The sequence below is a fragment of the Cajanus cajan genome, chromosome 9, assembly GCF_000230855.2.
Source record: "Cajanus cajan strain Asha chromosome 9, NIPB_CcT2T_4, whole genome shotgun sequence".
In the NCBI taxonomy this organism is placed as follows: domain Eukaryota; kingdom Viridiplantae; phylum Streptophyta; class Magnoliopsida; order Fabales; family Fabaceae; genus Cajanus; species Cajanus cajan.
Window position 1 is genome coordinate 39,143,313 of NC_138525.1, and position 27,239 is coordinate 39,170,551.

Below are 27,239 nucleotides of genomic sequence, written 5' to 3' on the forward strand. Positions count from 1 at the left end.
TCCGAATCATACTTCCAACCCCATCCTTAGTTATTCAATCGCATAACATGCTATCTATAACATACAAGGAATAGCCTTAAAGAAAATGTGCTTACGATATCACAATCTCAAAATTGCGGTTCTTGACATCACCAACAACGTTGCTGTCCATAAATACAATTTCATGCCATATGATGAATCGCAGACCAAACCATATATCCGATTATAATAATTATTGATTGGATTTTGAGTTTTTGTTTTAGAAAAAGACAGATCAATCAAACTATATCCAACCATGGGCTCCAAGTGGAAGGGCCCAATCCTCACTTTTATCCACAATCCTTCTAGACTGAGAACGAGTGGCATTCATTTTTGGGCCTGGGCTCCTTGGAAATTGGTAACCGGCAATTCCTCCACCTGAACTAGATGAGTCACAGGTGGAGGCTTCCTTGGTTGAGAAGTTCCACTGAGGCTCAGGTGAAGCCCGCATCTTGGATGGCCCTTGGGCCCGAACCTTGGCCTTTGTAGACTGAGTAGGGGCCATATAGCTAGGTCTATTTGGGCTGGGAGGTATCTGATGGTGCCTGTTGAAAACTGGGCTTGAATCTATAAAGTCTTGGTTGATGGGGCTGATGTTGGTTGGTCCTACAGTTGCAAGCATGTCCATTTCCATAGTCTTCTCAGACATGTTATCTGTTGTAGTTGATGTTGTAGAAGTAAGAGTCCTGTAAGAGGTCTCATGCAACCCCACGTTCTTAACACTGCATGGTTGCGATGACATCCAATTCTCCAACCAGTTCCAACCCCATTGGGCCTTTTCACGATCATATTCATAGGTTGCTCCTAGATCATTGTCTGCCAGCAAAAATTGCTTCTGTTGTTGCTGCAACGCAAACAAAAATAAACTATTTTAAGAGTTTCTCTTTGGGGTAATTATGTTTTCAACTTTTTTGAAATTTAGATTTTAGTCCTTCAACATAAATTTGACTGGTATATTCAGAAAAATCCAAGTTTCCATCAACTAGAGATAAAACTCTTAAAGATTATTTAAGTGTAAAACAATTTTTACTTTATAAGTTAATTTTGTAAAGTTGAATTAGGCGCAAATATATTATTCTTAGATGATATTAGAGTTCTGGATCATTCAAAGGGTTACCCATCATTTATCCACATAACAAATCTAATAGATGGTTGACGTGAAAAAGTATATTCGGAAAAATTTAAGTAACACATCAACTAGAGATAAATCTCTTAAAAACTATATAAGTTTAGAACAATTTTCATTTTATAAATAAGTTTTGTAAGAATGAATTAAGCTTAAATCCACTATTCTAAGAAGATAAGATCTTTTAACTTTTTTAATTCAAATTTTTTCTCTCTAAATAAAAGTTTGATCGGTTAAAGTCTCTAACTTTTTTTATAAAATCTCGGTTTTACCCTGAAAATTCATTAAAAGAATATAAGTAATGGAGTTCAAACATTTTTTTTATAAGCTAAAAATCTTGATAAAAAAAATATAGAAACATTGACCAGTCAAACTTTTGATTAAGGGCAAAATTAAAATTTTGAAAAAATATAGACCAACAACTTGGTTAACCTAGTTATGAAACAAGCACAATAACAAAATGATGTACGTAAAACACAAGAGTTCCAAATGGAAATGGGTAACCTGTTGGTAGTCGAAAGCATATGAAAGAGCTCTCCCCCTCTTCATTACCGCTTCATGTTTCCTCAATTCGTTTTCTTTAATTTTGTGGCTGCTTTGACGCCTACTGTCCCAATCATTAATTTTTGTTCTTCTCATGGGGCTCATGGGCATGGGCATGGGCTCGGGTTCGAGCTCGGGCTTTTCCTTCTTTTTCTCAAATTGTTGTTTTTCTTCCACGTGGCTCAATTGGAGTCGACGAGCCCTTACTCGTGCCTGCACCCTCACTAGGGCTTGCATGCAACGCATTGTCATCTGTGCTTGCTTTCGCACATTATGTCCCCTCACCAATGCTTGCAGCCTCACTAATCCCTTCAATGCTCGCAGTGCTCGACGAGCCTACACAATAATTAATTCATTTGATTCAACACCTAATGTCAATGCCCAATAATAATCAATATCACTCATATGTAGATTCAAGAAAAAGAAGAAAAAGATTTCACACAATTCTATGGTACTGTACTTCCAGAAGACAACTTAATTGTTCGAGCCCTATACTTTCCTTTAGACAGACTAAAATAGTACTCTCATAAATCAAAGTGTTTTCATATAGCTGTTTCAATCATTAAGTTACATATTTCATATTTATATGATTTTTATCTTTATATTTCAATTATTTTCTTATACTATATTAATTATTTAATATAAATGTGAAAATGCAATTTTAAAAATTATAAAATGTGGAGAAAAAAAATTCTCTATAATATTAGTCGGGTCTAACAAAAGATGAGAAGTACTAAAATTTATTATATTTTATAGTAATTTTTTATTATTAAGACATGACAACTGTTATATTCTAACTAAGAAAACAAAAGGAAAAAAATTCAAATATAATATATATATATATATATATATATATATATATATATATAATAAGAGTTTAAAATATGTTACACATTCCTTATGGAGAACGTTACCAAAAATAAACAAGATGTTACCAAAAAAAAAAATCATTCCTTATGAAGACATGCACTAAATTCCACTAACGGAAATAGGTGACATATTTATGACACGTACCGAACGAGTAACTTCTTATTAACTTCTTATTTTGGTTTGTGATCATTAAGACTCAAGCAATATATAATCCAATATTCTCTCCCAATCTTATATAAGGAAATACAGGACTAACTTAACATATTATGTAAAGAAAATTTTAAAGTAAAAATTTTTAAAATTAATAATAATATTTTTTAATAAAAAGAGAAAGTGGACTTGAATAAAATAATTATACTTTCTTATTTTTTAAAAATAAATCTTTTAAATGGAATTTTCAAAAGTGTAAAAAACAAATTTGAAGTTATAAAACTTTGAAAAAGTTTTATAAATATTAATATTAAATAATTTTTTTAAGGGAGTCTTAAGCAAAAATTTTGTTGACCTACCCCTTGGGTTAACTATGAGCAAATAAAACTAATTTCACATAAATTAAGAAAATTTATTAAATGTACTTAATTTTTATGATTTTATATAAAATATACATTACATTTCTTAAAATATTATTAATTACATTTATGATAGACAATACTTCCATTTATTATTGTATGAATATTTTTAAATTAAGAACATTAAATAAAATTAACATTAATAAAATTTATTTACATTTTAATCTAAAAATTTAAACATTTTACTTATATATAACTTTAGAGAGAATAAGAAATAAGAGTGAACTAATAAAATTAATATACATATTTATTTTTCTAACATACTTTTATAACACTTTTTCTTATTGTTTATCATTATAAAATCCAGAGTAAAATTTATTAAATAATTAAGAAGTGATTAACAAAATTTAATAAATTTTAATACAGAAAGTGTGTTAAAAAGGGACAAATTTTAGGTACAACAACTTGTTATTCTTTGATTAGAATTGAAGTTAAGTTTTAAATCAATAATATGTGTAATAAATAATTTTATTAAATATAAGTACAAATTACTAAAAGAAATAATATTTTAATTTAAATTAAAAAAATAATACCACTTCTTATGTTTTGTTGGCTTGTAAAAACTCAAAATGTATTCATCATATTTGAAAATTAATTAAAAGAAGAAAATAGTCGAAAACAATAGAAAAGCAAAATAGAAATAGTGTTACTAGGTATCCTCTATAGTATGATTGAATGAGTGTGGCAGCTCTTTCTTCTTTGGTGTGGCGTCCATAACCTGCCAATCTTACAACTCTTGCCGCAGCTTCGGCAGCCGCCACAGCAGCTTCAGCAGCTGCGGCGGTTGCTGCCGCGACGGCAATGATATGGCTTCTATCTTCACTCCCCGGCGTTGATGTCCTACTCTCTTCATTGCTCACATTTTTTGGAGAACTTGTTGATAAAAACTGTTCAAAAGACACCACCTCTACCACTACATGCTCCGATTTCTGTGCCTTCTCCTTCTGAAAATCAAATACATACAATCAACTTGATTTTGATTAAAACAACACCAAAAGCTAACCCTCGTCAGTCTTACTTGCTTGGATCAACTACATGAATTACACAAGTACATTCACCTTACTTCAACTCCAAATATCGTTCACATTATTTATCTAGAAATTTTTTTTTTAAATCTTTTTTCAATATTTTTCCTGATCTCTCTTTTCTTTTTTCTAAAACTAAAAGGTTATACTACATCCGGTAACCGGCCTACTTTCTACAAATATTTTACACAACACAAATACCTATCTACCTACTACATTGTTAGTTACCACCCTTGGTTTAACGGTTTCTCTTCTCAAGTTTTTATTAATATATAAAAAATCATATTAAATTAGAATTTTATTCATTATTTTAATTTAGTTTTAGTTTAAGTATCAAAAAGAAATTTAACTTAAGTTTAATTCTCACAATTTAAAATTAAAGATTTCACTTTAGTTTCTTAAAGTGTTTGACATTTCATATTTTTATGTTTTTAAAATAAAAATATTTAAGAATTACACATGATTTTTGGTTTAATTGATATTGTAGTTAGTTTTTAAATTCTACAATCTTAAATTTGAATTTTGGGTTTTAATTTTTAATATTATTTAAAAAATATAAAGATAAAATCATCTAAAAAAAATTATAGAAATTAGAAAACGATTATAATTATGTATCCCTTTATATATATATATATAAGGAAATTTGACCATCTTATCAAATAAACACTATCAATTTCAAATGATAAAGATAGCTTAAGCTACTAAAGTGAAAATTTTAAAATTTGAAGAACAAAATAAGTTTTTAGACATAGAGAACCAAATTGAAAGAAAAAAAATGTTACAAGTAGACCGAATAGGTTTTCCTGATAAGCAATCGCTTGTGAAAATGACATAATGAAAAGTATCATTGATATTTGGTATGTTTGAGATGGTGAAGAGGATATTACTTAGGATGCACACTAAATGAATATTGGTGTGATGGGTTTCGTGGTTTACTATGGGACACATATATACTATACAATTAATACATGTTGACTTCGTAGGGGACCATGCACCCACATACATAATTACATGTATCAGGTTGATGGTCCACAAAGCTGAGAAATTCGCAGGCATCTCATCATTATTGTGAAGAGCTCATAAAACACAAAAACTACATTACCGCAAGCAACTAACTTGCTGTTCACTTACCTTACGCAGAAGGTTTTTAGCCATTAATGCGAGAGGCAAAACTTGATTAAGATCATGCCATTCCTTATAATGCAAATAGATATATAATTCATTTTCTTTTTCATTTTGGGTTTGGGGTTGAGGAGAAGTCCATGACTAGTTCAATAAGTTTGATCAATGCATAATAACTGATTGACCGTTTTGGTCATGATTATGATTTAAAAGTATGTACTAAAATAACAAATTGCGGATTAGTGATTACCCCCAAAGTGTAATAACAGTTTCCTAATACTAAAATAACACATCGGTGATTAGTGATTATATTGTTATTTGTACCATCTCACATATAATCTAAGGTGAACATGTTCAGATGAGTCTATCAACATGGGATAAGTTATCTGAGATATTATTTTCATATAAAAAATATGGACCAAATCTTATCTTTAATAAATATTTAAATTATTTTATTGAATTTTAAAACTCTTGAGACTTATAAACTCATAAATAATCAATTATAAATACTTCTACTCTGAGATTGGAATGGATAAATTACACACTTAAATGTTCTAGGCTCGCATAAAATAAATTGTAGGTGTCCACCGAATTAGAACATAATAAACAGGGGGGAAAATTGGAATACAAAATGCTAGTTGCGGTCTCTATAGCCATGTCCACTTATACTAGGATTAATGGTGATTTTAGTCTCCAAAAATGCTTCCATTTTTAAGAAGAAAAAAACTCAACAATTATAACAAGAGTGCCCTACAAAACATTTTAAAAGAACATAAGAATAAGGAGAATATGGATAACCTTCTTCTCAGGCAGGGGTGAGTCTTTAGACGACGACTTGAAAACTTTCTTTACCGATGAGAACCAGCTGCCTCCTTTTTTCCCCATCAATGACGAAAAAAGATCTGTTTCTCATAACCAACATCATTATCATATATATATATAAAAAGATAGATGTATTAAAGTATCACAATATTAAAAAAAAAAATCCTAATTAAGTTAAGATTTCATCCCACAGTAATCATTTGAAACATATCCAAAAGATTATATAACGCTAAACATATATAAAAAAAACAAATACAAAAGATGTCCATAACTAATCTTATGAGAATTAAAATGTGAAAAACCACATTTTTTTCTAGAATAAAAAGATACTTTCTATATAAGAAAGAATAGCAGTCTACCAAAAAAATCCAATTTCGCTAAATAATTATCCCAACCATTTTACTCCCTAAATACATTTTACTCTCTAAATACATAAGAGAATCGAAATCTCATAGTCCTAATCTTATATATATATATATATATATATATATATATAACAAATTTATCCATCTAAAAACCTTATAATAATTTACTATTACGACTACAACAAAAAAACTTTGTAATACAAGTTAGCTAGTGACCAACACACCGAGACATAAATCAAAGTGTACTTAGTTTCGGAGTGAGGCATGAAACAAACCTGGTGAAACAAGTGGTGCCGTTTTGCATCACTTCACATATCGTGCCTGGAATGTTTTAGAATCAGAGCAAAGAAACGTTTTTGGTTGGGTGCAGAATTTAGAGAGAGAAAGGATGAGGACACCGAGAGAGAGAGAGTGTGTGTATGTGTGAGATTAGTAACTGTGAGCCCGCGGAACCGTCGTTGGTATTTATCAAAATCACGGATGTGTTGGACCCGTAACATTAGCAAACTAACATACCATTTTCCATATTCTTACTAGAAGGGAGGAGATCTTATTTTGATTTCATACACAAAAAATAAAAAATAAAAAATCCCCTTCCCTCTAGAAATAGAAAAGAAATAAATTTATCAAAAAGAAATAAAACAGAAAAAAATATTTAATTCTCTTAATTTTTTTTTGGCAAAATTCCTTAGTTGATCTCTTATAATAATTAATAGTTTTGAATTTTGTCCCTCTATAATTTTTTGTTTCAATTTAGTCTCCAATAATTTAAAAAATGTTAATGTGGAACTTTCCGTATAAATTTTACAAACGGTGTCAAATGTAGATGACGTGGATCACATAGATAATTTCCATAGTCCTTCTTTAATGAACCTAGAACGACCCGTTCTGAAACCAAAACGGATCGTTCTAATATCACTCTTTGTGTGTTAATTTTGTAACTGAAACGTCCGTTCCAAATGAAAATGTAACACACAACGAGTGAATCAGAACGGACCGTTCTAGTTTCAAAACGTCTCGTTCTGGTTTCAATCATTTATATATTTTAAATCATACTTATTTATTATTATTATTATTATTTTTACATATATGAGTTTTATTCCAATATATTAAAATATAATATAATTTAGAATTATAAAAATTAAATAAATACTTTTTTTTTATTTTATAATTTTCTTCTTTTTAATTTCTTTATAAACTCATTTTTTATTTTATTTAAAAAATAATTGTAAAAAAAGAAGAAAAAAATTAATAAATGATTGATATTTAAGATAAATAATTTAACTCTAAATTGATAGTAATGTTTTTTGAAAATATAATAAATTGTCAATGTCAATATCAATTAAAATTAAGAGTGTCTATTTGTAAATATATATATATATATATATAGATATATATATATATATATATAAGAATTAATTAAAAAAAATTATGGTGTCTAATTCTAAATATATAGGACGAAGTTTAAGAGTTAATTAGGAAAAAAATGAACTTTTATGATGTCTGTTTATAAAAACAGCCTCATTTAAGATAGTTAACTACTGTTTTTTAAAATAAAAAAATATTAAGTGCGTGCCTAAAAAATCATGAAATAATCTCATTTGTAAGAAAGTTAATTTACTGTACAATTGAATAATTACAATATTTTTGTGATGGGTTGATTGTGATATGAAATTTACATAAAAAATAAAAATAAAAATAACAATTTATGAAAGAGTAATTTTATTTTTTACACCTATATAAAAAATAGTTAATGAGTAAAATTAAATATAAATAATATACATACAATACAACAAATGTCTATCTCGTATATTATAATTATTATAGATATATATCAGATTATAAATGAGTTATAATTATAGATTATTGACGAAGTTGATTATCACCTCAACACTCGTGGCTCTTCTTATTTTTTCTGCCAAATAAACACATAAGTGCTTTACTTTATGAGTAATCAATCCCGCACTAATCTTTTTAATGTAATCTTCCATATTAACAACGGAGAGACATGTGAAAAATTATAATAGCAAGGATTCAAATTTTTAATTTTTTTTATTATCAATTCAGTCCCATTTTTACTTAAAAAAAAAAGTTGGATAAGTATGTAGTATATATGTACGGTAATAAACGAGGATCTACATAAACACATATACTTATGGCATGTGTAATAAACATTTAATTTTTAATTGCTGTTAGGAGAAAATGGGAAGTGCAATGATTGTTTAATGTTAGGTTAAGTTTAGGCTTGAAGATTACTGGAAAGTGGTAGTTAAACAATTCATATCAGTGTAACAAGGATGGGGATATTGAAATGCTTCTTTCAGCAATGATTAAACAACGATATAATATTTCAAAGATTGCTTCATTTATTCTTTTCAATCCATCGTTTATTCCATTCCAATTAAAGAAAATGAAAAAGAAATACACTTTTTCTGTCCAGGATATGGCAGTAATTTACACAAATGAAAGTTTTCGTAGTTTGAAAAAATATATTATGGAACTGTTTGGTTTCATAAAACATTTTTTAGTTTTTCTTTTTGTTTTCATTTATAATTTTAAAAATAATTTTATTTTAAAATTTAGAAAGTATGTTTAATTTGATTTTTCATTTTCTAAATTTTTGAAAATAAAAACATAAAAATGTGTTTGGTTTAAATATTATTAATAATTTTAAAATTAATGAATAAATCTCATTTTAATTTTTAATATTATCAAGTGATACTCATTTTTTTAAAAAATAACTATAAACGAGATAATTAAATATGAACTCATGTAAACATTCACACTAAGGCATAAGTGTTATAAGCTCCATCTATATTAATGGACAACATACTCCCATATCAATATTTTTCCAACCAAGAGAACGAGAGGAGAGATTTATAAGAGGTCAGGAGCTTGATTAGACATAAAAAGACATTAGGCCAAATAAATAAATAAATAAATAAATAACCATTGACAATATTAAACACTGCATCGTCCTTAATGATATATTGTATAGCCCAAATGTTAAACAATTGAAGTTATCAATCCCCATTGACAATATTACCAAATCTAGTGTTTGAAATGCTTTGTACCTTGGATCTTTTTCCGTGCATGATTTACAACTGTGAACTATAATTATTGACCATTCTGGAACCAGAACGGCCCGCTCTGAAACCAGAACGGCCCGTTCTGGTTACACTATTGGTGTGTTAATTTTGCACCTGGAACGGCCCGTTCCAGGTACAAAATTAACACACCAACAGTGCAACCAGCAGAACAGGCCATTCTGGTTTCAGAACAGGCTATTCTGGTTCCAGGTGTATTCAAGAAATTTGGCATCATCTACGTGGCATCCACCTGGCATCCACGTGGCCAACAGTTAACTCCGTTTAAATCATTTGGACGAAAGTCCCAAATTGCAATAATTTAAATTATTGGGGACTAAATTGAAACAAAAAATTAAAGTGGGATTAAATTGAAATAAAAAATATTATAAGGGAACAAATAAGGGTTTTAACCTAAAAATTATTATAAATTACATTTTTTGTGTTTAATATAATTCTCACATTTTTTTTTACAGAATTTAGCATATCATTGGTATAGTTGTTAGGAATGTTGTAACATATATTGGTGGTTTGAAACCACAAAACATATTGTCAATCCATTTCAATTTAGTATTTATTGGCGAATATAAATCACTAGAATATGTCATATCAATTTGTCTTAAATTAACTTTTTTTTTTTTGCAATTTTAAGTCATTATAAAATGCATTCTCAATCTATTATTAACTAGTATTTTTGGCTATTAATGACTCTTTAAGCCACACAAAATAATAATAATAATAATAATAATAATAATAATAATAATAATAATAATAATAAATCCTTAAATTTACATACTAAATTACACTTGAAAAATGGACACTAAGAGTATTGATGTCCAAAAAACAAATATCAGTATGCTATTATGTATTATAATATGAATTGAACATACACCTGCAAGGGTTACCAGAATGCAAGTCTCACTACAACTAAGAGGTCGACCCAGGGCAATAGTTCCACCATATGTATGTTTAATTTTTTCTACAATAGTTACTTGAGTTCCTGTTCAAGAAGTCATAATTATTTGGAACTCCTAACTATCGGATGCAGAATTTTTTTATTGAATCCAATGGAACATTTCATCACTTGATACTCAATACAAAATCTAATAAACTTAAAACATAAGAAAAACCATTGGACCTCAACATAAATCCGTATAAAGTTATGAAAGTTATGTAAAGATATTTCAATAATATTATATTATGTTTTTAATTTGTAAGTTAATTTTATATAAAAAAAAATATTAGAATTAGACAATTTCTAAATTTTAAACTAGATCAACTACATATGTTGTGTACTATCTGTACTGCGAAACCGAGCTCCAGCTCGGCATCACAGCGCAGGATGACTTCGGACACGCGCTGCGCAACCTCGGCTAAGACGAGGTCCGCTACCTAAATAGGTCATAACTAATCTCAGGCCCAAGGCCCAACAAAACCCTAATCCACACAAAGGTACGTGCATTACTTATACGAGACTCATACTCCCACAAACACTAACTTTAGCATCGGAGTCTCTTTTGCAGGTACCACCCCCATCTTGGAGCAACAAGCGTACCAGTGAAGGAGGCTCGCTGATCTTACCCAGTAGATCGTCCCCCACGACCGATCTCTGGTAAGAACATTTGGCGCCCACCGTGGGATTGATCAAGACAGCTCTTATCGGCCACGCTTATGGTTTTCACCAGAAGCCATAGCAGACGCGCAACAGACGACCTAGATCACACAACTAACATGGACAACGAAGCAGCATTGAGGAGACTGATCGAACAGGTCAAGTAGATGCGGAAGCAACATACTGCCGATCTGCAAAACATGCGTGCCAAGCACGAAACTGACCTAGCGGCGATGCGTACTGCTAACGAAGCTGACCTAGCGGCGCTGCGCGCCGAGAATGAGCATATTCGCGCTCAGCTCCCTCGACGCCCCTCTGATCAATCCCCTCAACCGAGTAACCTACACGAGGAAGAGGGGCACTCGGTTTCCCAACCGCCGACAGCACCTAGGGCACCGACTCCCAGGCCTGCCACACATTGGTCACACGCACCGACGAACAGGTCGGCCCACGAGGTCAGCATCACTCCTGCTCGGGTTCCTAGAAATCTGACGAGCTTTCGTCGCCATCCTTTTGTGGACGGTATCATGGAGACGCCTCTCCCTTTCAGTTGGAAGCCTCTCCACATCAACCGCTACGACGACACGACGGATCCGGACGAGCACATCGACCTATACACTACACTGGTAAACCTTTACACTAATGAGGATGCTATTCTGTGTAAGGTTTTTTCGAACTCGCTCAAGGGGCCTGCACTCAATTGGTACACCCAATTACCGGCTGAGTCAATCGACAACTTCCACACTCTGGTAAAGTAATTCACGGCTCAATATGCCATGAGTCGGCCTCACCATGTCACATCGGCCGCCTTGGCCAGTCTCAGGCAGGGCGACGATGAGTCGCTAAGGACGTTCATGGAGCGCTTCGCCGGCATCTCGATCAAGATTTGGAATTTGAATCCCGAAGTCGCCATGCATGCCATGCTCATCGCTCTCAAGCCCGAACCTTTCATAGACAGCCTGTGTCGCGAAGCTCCTCGTGACATGGACGAGCTCCGTGCCCGCGCTGCCGGATACATCCAGATGGAAGAGCACTCCGCTTTTCGTGACCAGGTTCGCGACAAGTCACAGGCAAAGCCAGACCATGGTCACTGATGGAGGACCATCCTTGAAGACACATGTGGGCCCCATCACTAGGTCCATGGCTAGGAGAGTTGAAGAGGAGGAGGGAGCTCACCCACCAAGGGACACTCTCCTCATGATCATAGAGTATTAGTTCTCTCCTAAGCTTCATTAATATATGGTTTATTTTATTTGCCAATTTTACCCTTGTATTTTGGGGTGTTTAGGACTTAGAATTTATTTTCTTTTGTATTTCCCATTTTACCCTTGTATTATGGGGTGCTCTAGATGATTAGGGTTTTAATTTTGGGCTAGGGTGTTAAATTAGAAGGGTGATGCATTTTTGGTGCTCTTGGATCTATTTTTGGTGTTAGAAAGACTTAGGCCCAAGTGGAGGGCAAAAGTTGCATGGTCTTATCATGCACCTAGATATAGCCAATCTAAACCCAAATATTCCATCCTTGGCCACCAAGTTGCATCTAGGGTTCATTTGCATTTCATTTGGAGTGCATTTGCCTTATGAAATGCAACCCTAGATGCCTCCCCTCCTATAAATACCCAATGCACCACAGTCACTAGGTGGTCGTCAAGACTGACTACCCAATCAAGCAAATCCTGAGAAAGTCGGAGCTCGCCGGGCGGATGATAGCATGGTCGGTAGAATTGTCCAAGTTTGGCATCCAGTACGAAAGTTGCGGCGCCCTGAAAGCTCAATGCCTGGCCAACTTCGTGGCCGAACTCACGCCAACCTCAGTCGATGAACCACAGGTATGGACTTTACATGATGACGGGTCCTCCAACTCTAAGGGTGGTGGTGCAGGTATCATCTTGGAAGGACCGAATCAAGTCACTTTGGAGCAATCGCTCAAGTTTGGCTTCAAGGTGACCAACAACCAAGCAGAATATGATGGAAGTCACTTGGAGAAGGTTGATGTTCTTCAAGTGTTCCATGCTTAGGACCGTGATTACTCTTGAGGTAAATCTTCCAAAGACTCTTTGAAGTTCCACGAAGTGTTCTTCAATGGAGAAGAGGCCTTGAAGTGGTTCGGTTTTCCTTAGCTTGCATAGGAAGCTTAAGGAACCAAGTCAAAGGTAGAAGAACCTTTGAGAGAAACCTTAGAGAGAGATTTCTCTTCAGTTTTGGAGACTCTTGAGTGAGAGAGAAATCTGAAGTTTATTTCTCAAATTTGTCAAAAGTGAGTACAAGTGTAGAGATAACAAATATATAGGGAGAGGTAGCTTCTAGGAGAAGCTAACCTTAACTATGGTTCACTAGGAACCATGGTAAGGTGTAGTTGTAGGAGAAGCTAACCTTGACCATGGTTCACTTAAGAACCATGGTAAGGTCAACCTAACCAACCAAGGTTTAGAAACTTGGAGGAGAAACTTCAAAACTAGAAGGAAGACTAAGTGAATTTCGGCCATGAACAAGGAAGAAAGGCTAGGCGGCCTTGGCTCAAAATTACTCCATGAATTAATTCAAAAATATTTGATTTGGTTTAGTTAGGTTCATCATATGATGATGAGACCTAGCTAAATCAAATCTATGAAAAATTAGGAGCAAAATGAGTCCAATATGCAAAATTTTGCCTAGGCCCAGTTCTGGCCCAATTACTAGTCACACCCTCAAGTATTGCTAAATGTCACCCCTTTTTCTCTACTGAAAAAATACAACATGAATGTATCAACTAGGGAGGTTAAATGGAGTTAAACTCTCCAAGTAGCCCACCTTAAAATTAATATACAAACACTAGAAAAAGCAAGTAAAGTGCCTCACAAATACAAAGGTAAAAATGACCTATACAAGAGACTATGTAAAAACTATACAATATACACAAGTAGAACTAGGCCTTTTCTTTATGATTGAGTAGTCCAAGTGAAGAATACCTTGGGCTTGGAAAGCCCACTAGTCTTCAATAGGTCCAACTCTTCTTGGATTCTTCTAGCCATAACTCTAGTGACTGGGCCCTTGGCCCATGATCTATCATCCCCTCCTTCTTGAGAAGGATTTGCCCTCAAATCTGTAGGCTCTTCTTCCTCATCATAACCTGCAAAGGGAATAAGATCACTCATATTAAAAGTGTTGCTTACTCCATAATCACTGGGAAGATCTAACCTGTAGGCATTATCATTGATTCTTTGGAGGACTTGGAAGGGACCATCACCTCTAGGGTTGAGTTTAGACTTCCTTTGTGAAGGAAACCTTTCATTTCTCAAATGAAGCCAAACCTAATCCCCTTCCTCAAAAATGAGGTTTTTCTTTCCTTTGCTTCTCTATAAAGCAGTTCTCTCATTTTGCTGTTGTATATGAGTTTTAACCTTCTCATGTAATTTCTTAACAAATTCAGCCCTAGATACCCCGCCCCTTCTTTATGAAAATAATGAGAAGAATCTGGTAGGGGTATTAGGTCTAAAGGAGTAAGAGGGTTAAAACCATACACAACCTCAAAGGTGAGATTTTGGTAGTCTTATGGACTACCCTGTTATAAGCAAATTCAATATGGGGCAAGTACTCATCCCAAGACTTATGGTTACCCTTAAGGACTGCCCTTAACATTGTAGATAGGGATCTATTAACTACTTCTGTTTGTCCACCAGTTTGTGGGTGACAAGTAGTAGAGAAAAGTAGTTTAGTTCCTAGCCTACTCCAAAGAGTTTTCCAGAAATGGCTAAGGAACTTGCTATCCCTATCTGAAACAATGGTTTTGGGTAGACCATGAAGTCTAACCACTTCCTTGAAGAAGAGTCTTGCTATGTTGCTTGCATCATCTATTTTGTGGCAGGGTATAAAGTGGGCCATTTTACTAAATCTGTCCACTACCACAAAAATCGAATCCATGCCTCTGGGTTTTGGGTAAGCCCAAAATAAAGTCCATACTGATATCAACCCATGGAGAGTTAGCAACAGGCAAGGGTGTATAGGTGCCATGAGGCATTACTTTAGACTTTGCTTGTAAACAAGCTATACATCTAGAGCAAAACCTCTCAACATCCCTTCTCATATGGGGCCAAAAGAATTTTTCTTTTAGAAAGCTTAGAGTCTTTTCAACTCCAAAGTGCCCCATGAGACCACCCTTATGACTTTCTCTTACAAGGAGTTTTCTAATAGACCCTTGGGGTATACAAATTCGTCGTTCTTTATATAAGTACCCCTCAGAAATATAGAAACCTCCTTGAGGCTTAACCAAGCATTGGGTATAATTTTCACTAAACTCTGAGTCATTGGAATATAATTCCTTAATGTGATCAAATCCCAATATTTGAGATCCAAGGGAGATCAACAAAGTGTGTCTCCTAGAAAGGGCATCAGCCACAATATTATTTTTCCCTTTCTTGTACTTGATCACATATGGGAATTGTTCGAAAAAATCTACCCACTTAGCATGCCTTTTGTTGAGTTTTCCTTGACCCCTCAAATACTTAAGTGACTCATGGTCACTATGAATGACAAACTCCTTGGGAATAAGATAGTGTTCCCAAGTTTGAAGGGCCCTAACCAAAACATAGAGCTCTTTGTCATAGGTAGGGTAGTTAAGAGAGGCACCCTTAAGTTTTTCACTGAAATAAGCAATAAGGTGCCCACCCTGTAACAAAACCGCTCCTATGCCAACCCCAGAGGTATCACATTCTAGCTCAAAAGTTCTTGAAAAATCGGGTAGAGCTAGAAGAGGTGCATGGGTGAGCTTATCCTTTAAGGCTATGAAGGCATTTTCTTGTTTCTCTCCCCATATAAACTCCACATTTTTCTTGACTAACTCATTTAATGGGGAGGCTAGTGTGGAAAAATTAGGAACAAACCTCCTATAGAAGCTTGCCAACCCATGGAAGCTCCTAATATCTCCAACACTCTTAGGAATGGGCCATTCTTGGATGGCCTTGATTTTCTCGGGGTCCACATGAACCCTTTTTTTGCTAATGATAAAACCTAGAAATACAACACTGTCTACACAAAATGTACATTTCTCTAGATTACCAAAAAGTTGATTTTTCCTAAGAATATTAAAAACTTGCCTTAAGTGTCCTATGTGATCACTTAGGCACCTACTATATATGAGAATATCATCAAAATAAACTACAACAAATTTACCCATACAATCCCTTAGAACATGATTCATGAGACGCATAAAGGTACTAGGAGCATTGGTGAGTCCAAAAGGCATCACCAACCATTCATACAATTGGTCTTGAAAGTGGTTTTCCATTCATCACCCTCTTTAATTCTTATTTGATTATAACCACTTTTAAGATCAACTTTAGAAAATATGATGGCTCCATGAAGCTCATCTAACATGTCATCAAGTCTAGGGATAGGATGTCTATACTTCACAATGATGTTGTTGATGGCCCTACTATCACAACACATTCTCCACTTGCCATCCTTCTTAGGAACCAACAACTCTGGAACAACACAAGGACTTAAGCTCTTTCGAACCCAGCCCTTCTCCAAAAACTCTTGGACCTGAGACTCTATTTCTTTTGTTTCTTGGGGGTTGGTCCTATAGGCAGGCCTATTAGGTAGGCTAGTCCCAGGCACCAAATCAATTTGATATTCTATTCCTCTTGAAGGAGGAAGGCCCATTGGACCCTCGGGAGAAAATAGATCATCAAACTCTTTTAAAAGAACTTTGACCCCCTTAGGTAAAGTCTCATGTCCACTAGATGTGGCAGTGCAAGAAAGAGTTCCTTTACAGAGAAGGATATAAGAGGGTTGTTGAATCAAGAGGGTTTGTTTGGAAATTACATTCTCTTGAGTAACAACCTCTAGGGAGGGAACTCCTTTCTCCCTAGATTCCTCTCTATCCTTAGTTTTCATGGACATTTTTTTTTTCTCTTTTTTCCTCTTTTTTTTGAAATCTTTTCTCACTCTCTCTTTTGAGTTTCATTTGTGCTTGATCCTCAACCACCTGTTGAGGAGAAAGAGGATGAAGCACAAATTTCTTTTCTTTATGGGTAAAGGTAATCTCGTTAGTAAGGCCATTATGCATGGTTTTCTTATCAAATTGCCATGGCCTTCCTAATAAGATATGACAAGCTTCCATTGGTACTACATCACATAACACCTCATCTTCATAAATCCCAATGGAAAGCTTGACCTTTACCTGTTGGTCAACTGCTAAGTCACCATCCTCATTAATTCAATGGAGTTGATAAGGTTTAGGATGGGGACTAGTAGTTAAGCCCAACTTCTCAACCAGCCTAGTGCTACAACAATTGCACCATGAGCCACTATCATAAATGAGAGAACATGCACTGTTTAAAACTTTGCATCTAGTATGAAAAATGTTCTCCCTTTGTGATAGAGTATCACTAGGTTGGTTGTTGAGGAGTCTCCTAAGCATTAAGAGCTCCCCTTCATAAGGAAAAGTAGACTCTACACCTTCCTCTTGCTCACTTGCTTCTTCCTCACTATTACTAGAGGAAGTAGTAGCCTCATCTTGGCTACTATAAATGTCATGCCCCCTCATGATCATGACCTTCTTTGTGGGGCATTGGGAGGCAATGTGGCCTCTCCCTAAACATTTAAAGCATTTAATATCACTAGTCCTAGAACTAGTGTGTGTAGTGTCCTTCCCCTTTCCCTTATCTTTTTCTGTTGCTAGATTCTTGGAGGGTTCAAAAGTTTTCTTTTTCTCAAAAGTTTTTCCCTCCTTCTTGGAATCTTTCTTTAGAAATGAAGAGTGGGAGCTATCTTTTTTTATAATATTTTCTCATTTTTTGTTGTTCTACCCTTACACAAAGTTGGACCAAGTCATTTAGGTCCCTGTAGGGTAGTAGCTCCACTTGGTCTCTTATTTCTAAATTAAGACCACTTAAGAATCTAGCTACAGTTGTAGCTTCCTCTTCCCTTATGCATGCCCTCATCATTAAAAGCTCCATTTGCTGCCTGTAGTGTTCTACAGACATATCCCTTTGTTGGAGCCTTTGGAGCTTATTCATAAGCTCCCTCCCATAGTAGGTGGGAATGTGCCTCCTTCTCATAGCACTTTTAAGATCATTCCAATATTGAATTGGAGGATCATTGTGGAGGCGTCTCTCTCTAAAGCTGTCCACCAATACATGGCATGCCCTTGGAAGCTAAGGGTAGCCAGAGGGACTTTTCTCTCTTCACTTACCTTGTGGCAGGCAAAGAGTTGCTCAACTTTCATCTCCCAATCTAAGTATACTTCCACATCGTCTTTACCAAAGAAATGTGGGAGGTCAACTTTGACTTCCCTAGGTCTTATGGACCTTCTAGGAGTGTGTTGGTAGTGATCCCCTTGATTCATGCTTTCATTAGGGGATGTATATTGGGAATGTGAGCTCCTACTCTTTTTTCTATGTTTTCTCATGTCTTCTTTCAACTTTTCTTCCTCTTGTCTTAAAATTATCAATTCTTCCTCAAGGTAAGCAAATTGTCCTTCTCTTTCAAACTTTTCTTTTTCTCTTTGAATGGACTCTTGCTTTTTCCATAGCTTAAGTGATTTGAGCTCTTTAGTGATATATGAAAGACTTTTTGGAGAGCCATCACTTTCACTATTGGAGGAATTTTGAGACATTTTAATTCAAGAAGCTTTTTCCACAAAAAAATATTTTTTATGAAAATAAGATTTTTGGGAAGTGCTTTAGACTTGGCACTTGGAGGTCTAAGAGTACAAATTGAACTTTGGAGGGAGGTGAGCTACTAAAGAGCCACTTAATAACCAAGCCTCTTCAAGTAAAAATCTCTAAACCCCCTTGTACTTTTGTCTTGCACATAGCAATTTCACAAAGATCTTTTCTCAAAGAAAAATAACAAACAAGTGCCTAAGTGTACAATTATATGATGCTTGAAAACATAAAGGCAAGAAAACATAAATTGCTGAAAACATAAATTGCTTAAAACATAAATGGCTTGAAAACTTAAAGACAAGAAAACATAAACTAGGCGTTGAAAGCAATTAAACCTAGGTGAGAGCTTGAAAGGCACCAAAGACCTTCAAGGACCCTCTCACAAGTACTAACGAAATTACTATGAGAACTCTTAAGGAGAGATGGAGATACACCAAGGTTACTCCAAGACACTCCTTAATAAAGGCCTTGTACAAAAATTTGGAAATAAAAAATTACAAGAAAAATTGAAATTCAAATTTTCTTCAAATGAAATGAAAATTCACACTCCACATGAAATGTAAATTCACATTCAAATGAAATGAGTGGCTGCACTTAATTTCAAAGAAAAAAAAATTAGCCACTAATTAGAGACAAATTTTAGAGACGGATTTTGTAAGGAAAACAAGTTTTAGAAACTAAAAAATTCTGTCACTAAAATTAGTTTCTAATCCAGCCACCAAACTGCAGCCTCACAAGGTGTTTCACTCCTCTTGTAGAAGCAACCTTGACTTTGGTCACTTCTAGGTGTTTTCAAGAGTCTTGCCACCAAGAGAGAACAAGCTCCCTAAGCAACCACCAAAGCCTTCAAGTTGATTTCCTTTGACTTGGCCTCCTACACCTTTTAAGAAGCACTCAACCACCTTCAAGACTGGAATATTAGTGTAAAAACTGAAAATGTATAATTTAGAATGGCTACACCAAATGGTAGAATGAATTGAGACAAACTAGAAGGAGTTTCACAAAAAAAATGACAAGCAACAATTAAGGCTAATTTGGAAGGCTAGCACACAAGAGATATCCTATCAAAGGCACTAGAATGGATTACAAAACAAAAGCTAAGATTAGAAACAAAAATAAGACACAATTTATGTGGCTGGACTGAAAATATGTAAGCAAACACACACCAAAACTGAGAGCTAGTTTCACTAGATTTTTCACTCCTTTTGGCTTTTTGTTTTGCTATTTTTTTCTTTTTGCAAAATATTTTTCACTTCTTTTTTCTTGGAGTAATCAGGAGTTTAAATGCCTTTTGATCACTTATAAGTCTCGGTTTTAGGTTAGAAAAATTGCAGCAAAAATTTCACACAAACAAGAGGTGTTCACATGCATTTTGTAACTAGTGCTTCACAATTTTGTAGTGTTTTTAGGTCAAATTTTTAAGCACTCATTCTTTTGTTTTTCTCATGCATTTAGAACACTTACACCTCTGTTTTTTCTCTATTTTAATGTTTATAAAATTGTAATAGGTTTCATCCACAAAAAGACTCAAGGAAAAACCTAATAGGAATTAGTGTTTATGAATTTTTTTGACAAAACTTTTATCAAGACATAATAGAAACCTAACTCTAGGAAATTTGCTAGAACTAATAGCAAATTAAGAACTCAAACATGTAAAGAAAAAGCACATATAGTAAGGTACAGATTCAATAAGCAAAAGACACAAAAATTTTGGACACAACAACACAAAGTAAAAAATTAGGTCAAACAAGCTAGTCTAGGAAGTTTCAACATGTAAAAGGACTACACATGACTTTCTAAGACAAAACAAGTGATTCAAAAACAAAATCTATGCTCAATGAATGTTGTCCAACCACGGACACATGTGAATGAATGGAGAAGACTCAAGCAAAAAAAAAACGCACAAGTTCAAGAGTCCTAGAAGCACAAAACCGAAATTGATTCACAAGAATAGGAACAAGCAAAAATGAATCAATTAATTCATACTTGACATATAGGATCCATCAAACATTGTATTAGAACTAGATCCATGCAGCAAACACAAGTTTAAGACAAAGAAAAGGAAGATTAGACAACACGGATTCAAGTTGTAAAAGTTAGAAACAAAAACCTCAAGAGCACTAGGCTCTAGATACCAAAAATGATGGAAGTCACTTGGAGAAGGTTGATGTTCTTCAAGTGTTCCATGCTTAGGATCGTGATTACTCTTGAGGTAAGTCTTCCAAAGACTCTTTGAAGTTCCACGAAGTGTTCTTCAATGGAGAAGAGGCCTTGAAGTGGTTCGGTTTTCCTTAGCTTGCATATGAAGCTTAAGGAACCAAGTCAAAGGTAGAAGAACCTTTGAGAGAAACCTTAGAGAGAGATTTCTCTTCGGTTTTGGAGACTCTTGAGTGAGAGAGAAATCTGAAGTTTATTTCTCAAATTTTTCAAAAGTGAGAACAAGTGTAGAGAAAACAAATATATAGGGAGAGGTAGCTTCTAGGAGAAGCTAACCTTAACCATGGTTCACTAGGAACCATGGTAAGGTGTAGCTAACCATCCATGGTTTCTAAAACTTGTAGGAGAAGCTAACCTTGACCATGATTCACTTAAGAACCATGATAAGGTCAACCTAACCTACCAAGGTTTAGAAACTTGGAGGAGAAGCTTCAAAACTAGAAGGAAGACTAAGTGCATTTCGGCCATGAACAAGGAAGAAAGGCTAGGCGGCCTTGGCTCAAAATTACTCCATGAATTAATTCAAAAATATTTGATTTGATTTAGTTAGGTTCATCATATGATAATGAGACCTAGCTAAATCAAATCTATGAAAAATTAGAAGCAAAATGAGTCCAATATGCAAAATTTTGCCTAGGCCCAGTTCTGGCCCAATTACTAGTCACACCCTCAAGTATTGCTAAATGTCACCCCCTTTTCTCTACTGAAAAAATACAACATGAATGTACCAACTAGAGAGGTTAAATGGAGTTAAACACTCCAATTATCCCACCTTAAAATCAATATACAAACACTAGAAAAAGCAAGTAAAGTGCTTCACAAATACAAAGGAAAAAATGACCTATACAAGAGACTATGTAAAAACTATACAATATACACAAGTAGAACTAGGCCTTCTCTTTATGATTGAGTAGTCCAAGTGAAGAATACCTTGGGCTTGGAAAGCCCACTAGTCTTCAATAGGTCCAACTCTTTTTGGATTCTTCTAGCCATAGCTTTAGTGATTGGACCCTTGGCCCATTGATGGAACTACTTGGAGAAGATTATTGTTCTTCCAAGTTCTCCATGCAAGGACCAAAATGTTCTTGAGGTTGAACTCCTTGAGGTGGCGGAATCACCTTGGAGGATTCTCCAATGGTGGAGAAGCAATGGAGTAGGTTCGGTTACTTCCTAGCTTGTGAAGAAAGCTTGAGGAACCAAGGCAAAGTTTGAAGAAACTTTGATAGAAACCTTAGAGAGAGAGAGTTCTCTACGGTTTATAAGACTCTTGAATGAGAAATAAATATGATTTCTATTTCTCAAAATGTTCAAAAGTGAATAAAAGAGTAGAAAATACAAATATATAGGGAGAGGTAGCTTGTAGTGTAAGCTAACCTTAACCATGGTTCACTAGGAACCATGCTAAGGTGTAGCTAACCATCCATGGTTTCTAAAACTTGTAGGAGAAGCTAACCTTGACCATGGTTCACTTAAGAACCATGGTAAGGTCAGCCTACCCTACCAAGGTTTAGAGACTTGGAAGGCAAGCTTCAAAGCTTGAAGGAGAAGCTAGCAAATTTTGGCCAAGAACAAAAGTGAAGGTTAGGCGGCCAAGGCTCCAAAATGCTCCATGATTTATTTTGAAATTATTTGATTTGGTTTAGATAGGTTCATCATATGATGATGAGACCTAGCTAAATCAAATCTATGAAAATTAGGAGCAAAATAAGTTTAATATGTAAAATTTTGCCTAGGCCCAGTTCTGGCCCAATTACTAGTCACACCCTCAAGCATTGCTAAATGCCACCCCTTTTTCCCTACTGAAAAAATATAAAATGAATGTATCAACTAGGGAGGTTAAATGGAGTTAGACTCTCCAAGTAACCTACCTTAAAATCAATATACAAACACTAATAAAAGCAAGTAAAGTGCCTCACAAATACAAAGGCAAAAATAAGCCTATACAAAGAAACTACTATATGTACAAACATATGAAAAAGGTCTTTAAGGTCATCCCATTCCTCTTGGTTCTTTTAAGATATCACCTCTTGGATTCCTTGGCCTTGGCCATAGTCTATCATCCCCTCTCTTGAAAAGGATTTGACCTCAAATCTCGAGGGTCTTCATGATTATTGACCATACCTACAAATATATAATAAAATTCATTAGAGGTAATATTCTCAACAAATAAATGTGTATATACACAACAATGTTTATAAGTTCAACAAATGAATAGAAGCGAAGAAAGCAGTGTGCGCAAGAAGCCACAGAGTGAAAAAGAGTAAAGTGAAAAGGGGAAGAGGCGCGAGAGAGAGAAAAGGGCTTCCCGAAATTCAAACGGCCACGACACGTGTCGGAGAGAGAGCGCACCTGACGACACATTTAATGAAGCTCATTATGATGAGGCAAAACCATCATTGCATAACCGTCACCCCTATTAACACGCCGCCTGCACGTTTTCAAGAACGAGGCAATGGATATGACACATGGCATCTTGACAGACAAGCGTACACGAAGAGTCACGGCTCCTCTCTGAGCTTGGCATTAACTCTTTGACCCACGGTCTTAAGAGCTCGGGGGACTAGTTTACTATCCATACCGCGAAACTAGGACCAGCTCGGCATCACAGCGCAGGATGACCTCGGACACGCGCTGGGCGACCTCAGCCAAGACGAGGTCCGCTACCTAAATAGGTCATAACTGATCTCAGGCCCAAGGCCCAACAAAAACCTAATCCACACAAAGGTACGTGCATCACTTATACGAGACTCATACTCCCACAAACACTAACTTTAGCATCGGAGTCTCTTTTGCAGGTACCACCCCCATCTTGGAGCAACAAGCGGACCAGTGAAGGAGGCTCGCCGATCTTACCCAGTAGATCGTCCCCCACGACCGATCTCCGGTAAGAACATGTTGATTTCTCCGGTAGGAAATAATGACAAAAATAAATAATCTAACATAAATAAAATGTAATTAATTAATGGCATGGTGGCTTATATGTAGTATATATCTTTACAAGTTTGGAAATGAATATATATCAAAAGTTTACATAATTACATTATAGATACTTAGTCTTGGCAGAGGGAACCATCCGCAACCTAAAATAATCATTATGATCTTGGGATAATCTTGAAATAAATAAACTACATGAAAAATATTTAGTTGATTTCTTTTGGAGTGTGAATGAATACTAATGTAGTCTATATCTTGTCGTTTAACTTTGCTGCCACAACTCCCTTATAATTTTGTTGATTTCTTCCATTTTCATTGTGTGAAAGTGCATCAATACTCTGAAAGATGAATAGGTTATACATGAGTGACATGAAACCAAAGAATACAATCTTAACAAGTAATGAACATCACTCAATTTTAAGAAGCTCACTCATCATGTGCATTGTAGTATCTGTCTAGATCCTTGTTGGCCATTTCAGTTGTTTGAAAAGAAAAGTTCACTTGTGAATAATATAAAACAAAAAATCAAAGAAGAAAGCATTCAACTATGGTATCACACATGATTACACCTTAAGCTGGATAAACAAGTCAAAGTATTGCTTATCTATGTCCTTGTATTAAGCCTTCTTAAGATCAACCTTAATTTTGGAAATATTGCTTTGGTAAATAGACATTGTTCCATGGAACCTGTTCAACTATCACCTAGGTATGGATATATATCCAAAAAGAGAGAAATAAGGTGTTTTAATTCTACACTGGAAGAAATAATGTATAATGGATGAAGATGTGAATATAGAATTGGTACTTGGCTGAATTACTCAAGCTTGCCAGCATAAATGTATGATTAAGGGATTTGAAAATACCTCTTAAAGAAGTCTCTTTGTCTCCTATTTTAGTTTATAGTGTTCAGTTTCAATTGGGGAAACCCCACCAGCCTTTGATATATTTTCTTCCAGTTTTTCAATTTCATGTATTAGCTCATCTACTTCAGCCTTTGTTTTCCTATAATTTAAGTTGTCCTCAATATTTCTATTTAAGTTGATTTTGATTTCATTCAAATTTTTAATTCTTGTTTCCTAGTATCACAACTTTGAAGTTGAGATTCTGATAGAGTTTTCTTTCCATGCAGTTCCTTCAACTTGTCTCCTTTGGAACAAAACATGTTAAAGAAATTTGGAGTCTCAAAAACTAACATTTATCGAGGGATAAACATACTCTTTGATTATGGAATTCATTTTAAAAATTGCATCAACTTCTTATTGATATGTTATCTTTTGTTGAGCTAGATTCTCATACTTGCGACTGAGTTTAATTTTCAGTTTAATACGGTCAACAAGTAATTTATCTAGTGTGAAAGTTAAATAATCGCTTAGTTGATGCTCTGCGTCTTTCACGCCAACAAAACCTTATTCATTAAAACCAATTTATAATGAGCTTCACAAAAAAAAAAAAAAACATGAATCCCATGAAACAAAACAAATTGTGGTATGCATGACAATCTTGGACAATTCTTAAATTAAAAATGCATTAGAAAAATCATGAAACACAATTAGGGATGGTAACGGGACGGATCGGGTACGGATTTTATGATACCCATCCCTGTCCTTGTGACTTAAACCCATCCTCGTCCTCGTCCTCGTACCCGTACCCGTTGAGTATATGATTTTCATCCTCATCCTCGTCTCCGTCGAGTATTAGGTATACCCGTACCCGTACCCGTATCTGTGAATTTTTTTATTTTTTATTTTTTATAAAAAAAATATGATATTTTTAAATAATTTATTTATTATATTATAATTATAATTAGGTTATTTCTCTATCTCATATTATAATAAATAATCACACATAAAAAAATATTAAAATTCTTTAATATAATTAAATTCAAAGTGGGTAGTTAGTGTTGAAAAATTATATTATAATTTAAAATTTAAATTAAATATTTAATATAATTAATCCTTTTTTTTATAACGTTCCAAAACCAAAAATAGTTTTCGGACTGTGCACCTTTGACCAAGCCTCACGGTTTTTCCTATTAGTTAGCACAGTACATGCACTTGTTTCCGAAATGTTTGCAAAACAAATTTTCAAAACTGTTGCACGTACTGTTGAAGCTGAAAAAGGGAATCCAATAGTGCCTATATATATATACATCAGTAGGTGAGAAAAAGCGATAGGAAAAAACACAAAAGTTCATCTATTTTCTCCCTCAAAATTATTTCTACTACTAAAATATATATTTGGAGCGGTGTTCTTTAATTCGGGGATCTTTCACTGCATTCGAACGGTCTAACGGGTTGACGTATCTTGGGAGAGGAGCGCATTATAAGACTCAAAATTACCAGTGCATTGGGGGCGTTTTTCTCTCTAAGGATAGCGCTCTGCGTGCTTCAACCCAAGCTACCCTAAACCTATTATTCAATATTTTAATTTGCTCATTGTGTTTAATTAGTTGTTACTAATTGCTCTGTTTTAATTTTATAATATTCATTGCCACTACTAGAAAAATTAATATTTGTGACGGAAAAAATAGCATCGCTAATAGTGACGCATTTTGTGAGGGAATTTTAAGTTTTGTGACGGACTAGAATTTATTGACTTTTGTGACGGATTTTGTGACGGAATATATTCCGTCTCTAAAAATCCGTCACAAATTTCGTCACTGAATCAAAAAAAAAAAATTTGTGACGGATTTTGTGATGGAAATATTTTCGTCTCTAAAAATCTGTCACAAATTTCATTGCTAAATAAAAAAAAATGTTTGTGACGGATTTTGTGACGGAATGAACTTCGTCTCTAAAAAATCCGTCACAAATTTCGTCACTAAAATGAAAAAATTTAGTGATGGATTGTTCCCTCTCAAAATTCCGTCACAAATAGGTTAAAATATTTTGTGACAAATTGTTCCCTCTCATAATATTAAATTTTATTTATGAAAATTTTATATTTAAGAATTATGCATAATTAAAGAAAATATGTTAAATTTTTTTTTTAAAAATAATAAAATTAAAAATATTTTATTTCATTAAGGACTGAAAAAATTATGAAATTCATTTAATTAAATAAAAAATTGTCAATTTTGAACATAAGAAACTAAGACATTCATTAAAAATATTTAAAAAAAAACTTGTGAAATTAAAAAAAAAATTAATTTAATTTTGGCTTAATTACATTTTTGATCCCTCAAGTATTGTAATTGTGCAATTTTGATCCCTAAGATTTTAATTGGATAATTTTAGTCCCTAAATGATTGTAATTGTGCAATTAGTCGTTTAATTTTTAAT

At 34.2% G+C, this 27,239-nt stretch overlaps 2 protein-coding genes across 2 annotated transcripts in view; one reads left to right on the forward strand and one right to left on the reverse strand.

Moving 5' to 3' along the window:
* Positions 1–76: 76 nt before the first annotated feature.
* On the reverse strand, positions 77–6,988 carry LOC109813058 (protein IQ-DOMAIN 21). The gene is made up of 5 exons (XM_083063623.1): positions 6,736–6,988; positions 6,072–6,175; positions 3,777–4,070; positions 1,649–2,023; positions 77–862 (listed from the first exon to the last, which is right to left on the reverse strand). Exons 2-5 carry the CDS (start codon positions 6,156–6,158, stop codon positions 263–265), a joined length of 1,356 nt encoding a protein of 451 aa, XP_082919749.1. The 5' UTR covers positions 6,159–6,175; positions 6,736–6,988; the 3' UTR covers positions 77–262.
* A 5,873-nt stretch (positions 6,989–12,861) lies between these two features.
* The window catches only part of LOC145952101 (uncharacterized), a 44,360-nt gene continuing 29,982 nt past the window's right edge, over positions 12,862–27,239 (forward strand). Inside the window, exon 1 of the mRNA XM_083064326.1 lies at positions 12,862–12,987. Within this exon, the coding sequence (XP_082920452.1) occupies positions 12,862–12,987 (126 nt within the window). The remainder of the gene's footprint in view (positions 12,988–27,239) is intronic.

Coding starts and splice junctions, on each gene's coding strand:
- LOC109813058 (XM_083063623.1), bottom strand. CDS start 6,158: ATGGGGAAAAAAGGAGGCAGCTGGTTCTCATCGGTAAAGAAAGTTTTC. Junction 2,024..3,776: donor CATACTATAGAGGATACCTA/GTAACACTATTT, acceptor ATTATTGTGTAG/GCTCGTCGAGCACTGCGAGC. Junction 863..1,648: donor ATGCTTTCGACTACCAACAG/GTTACCCATTTC, acceptor TTTGCGTTGCAG/CAACAACAGAAGCAATTTTT.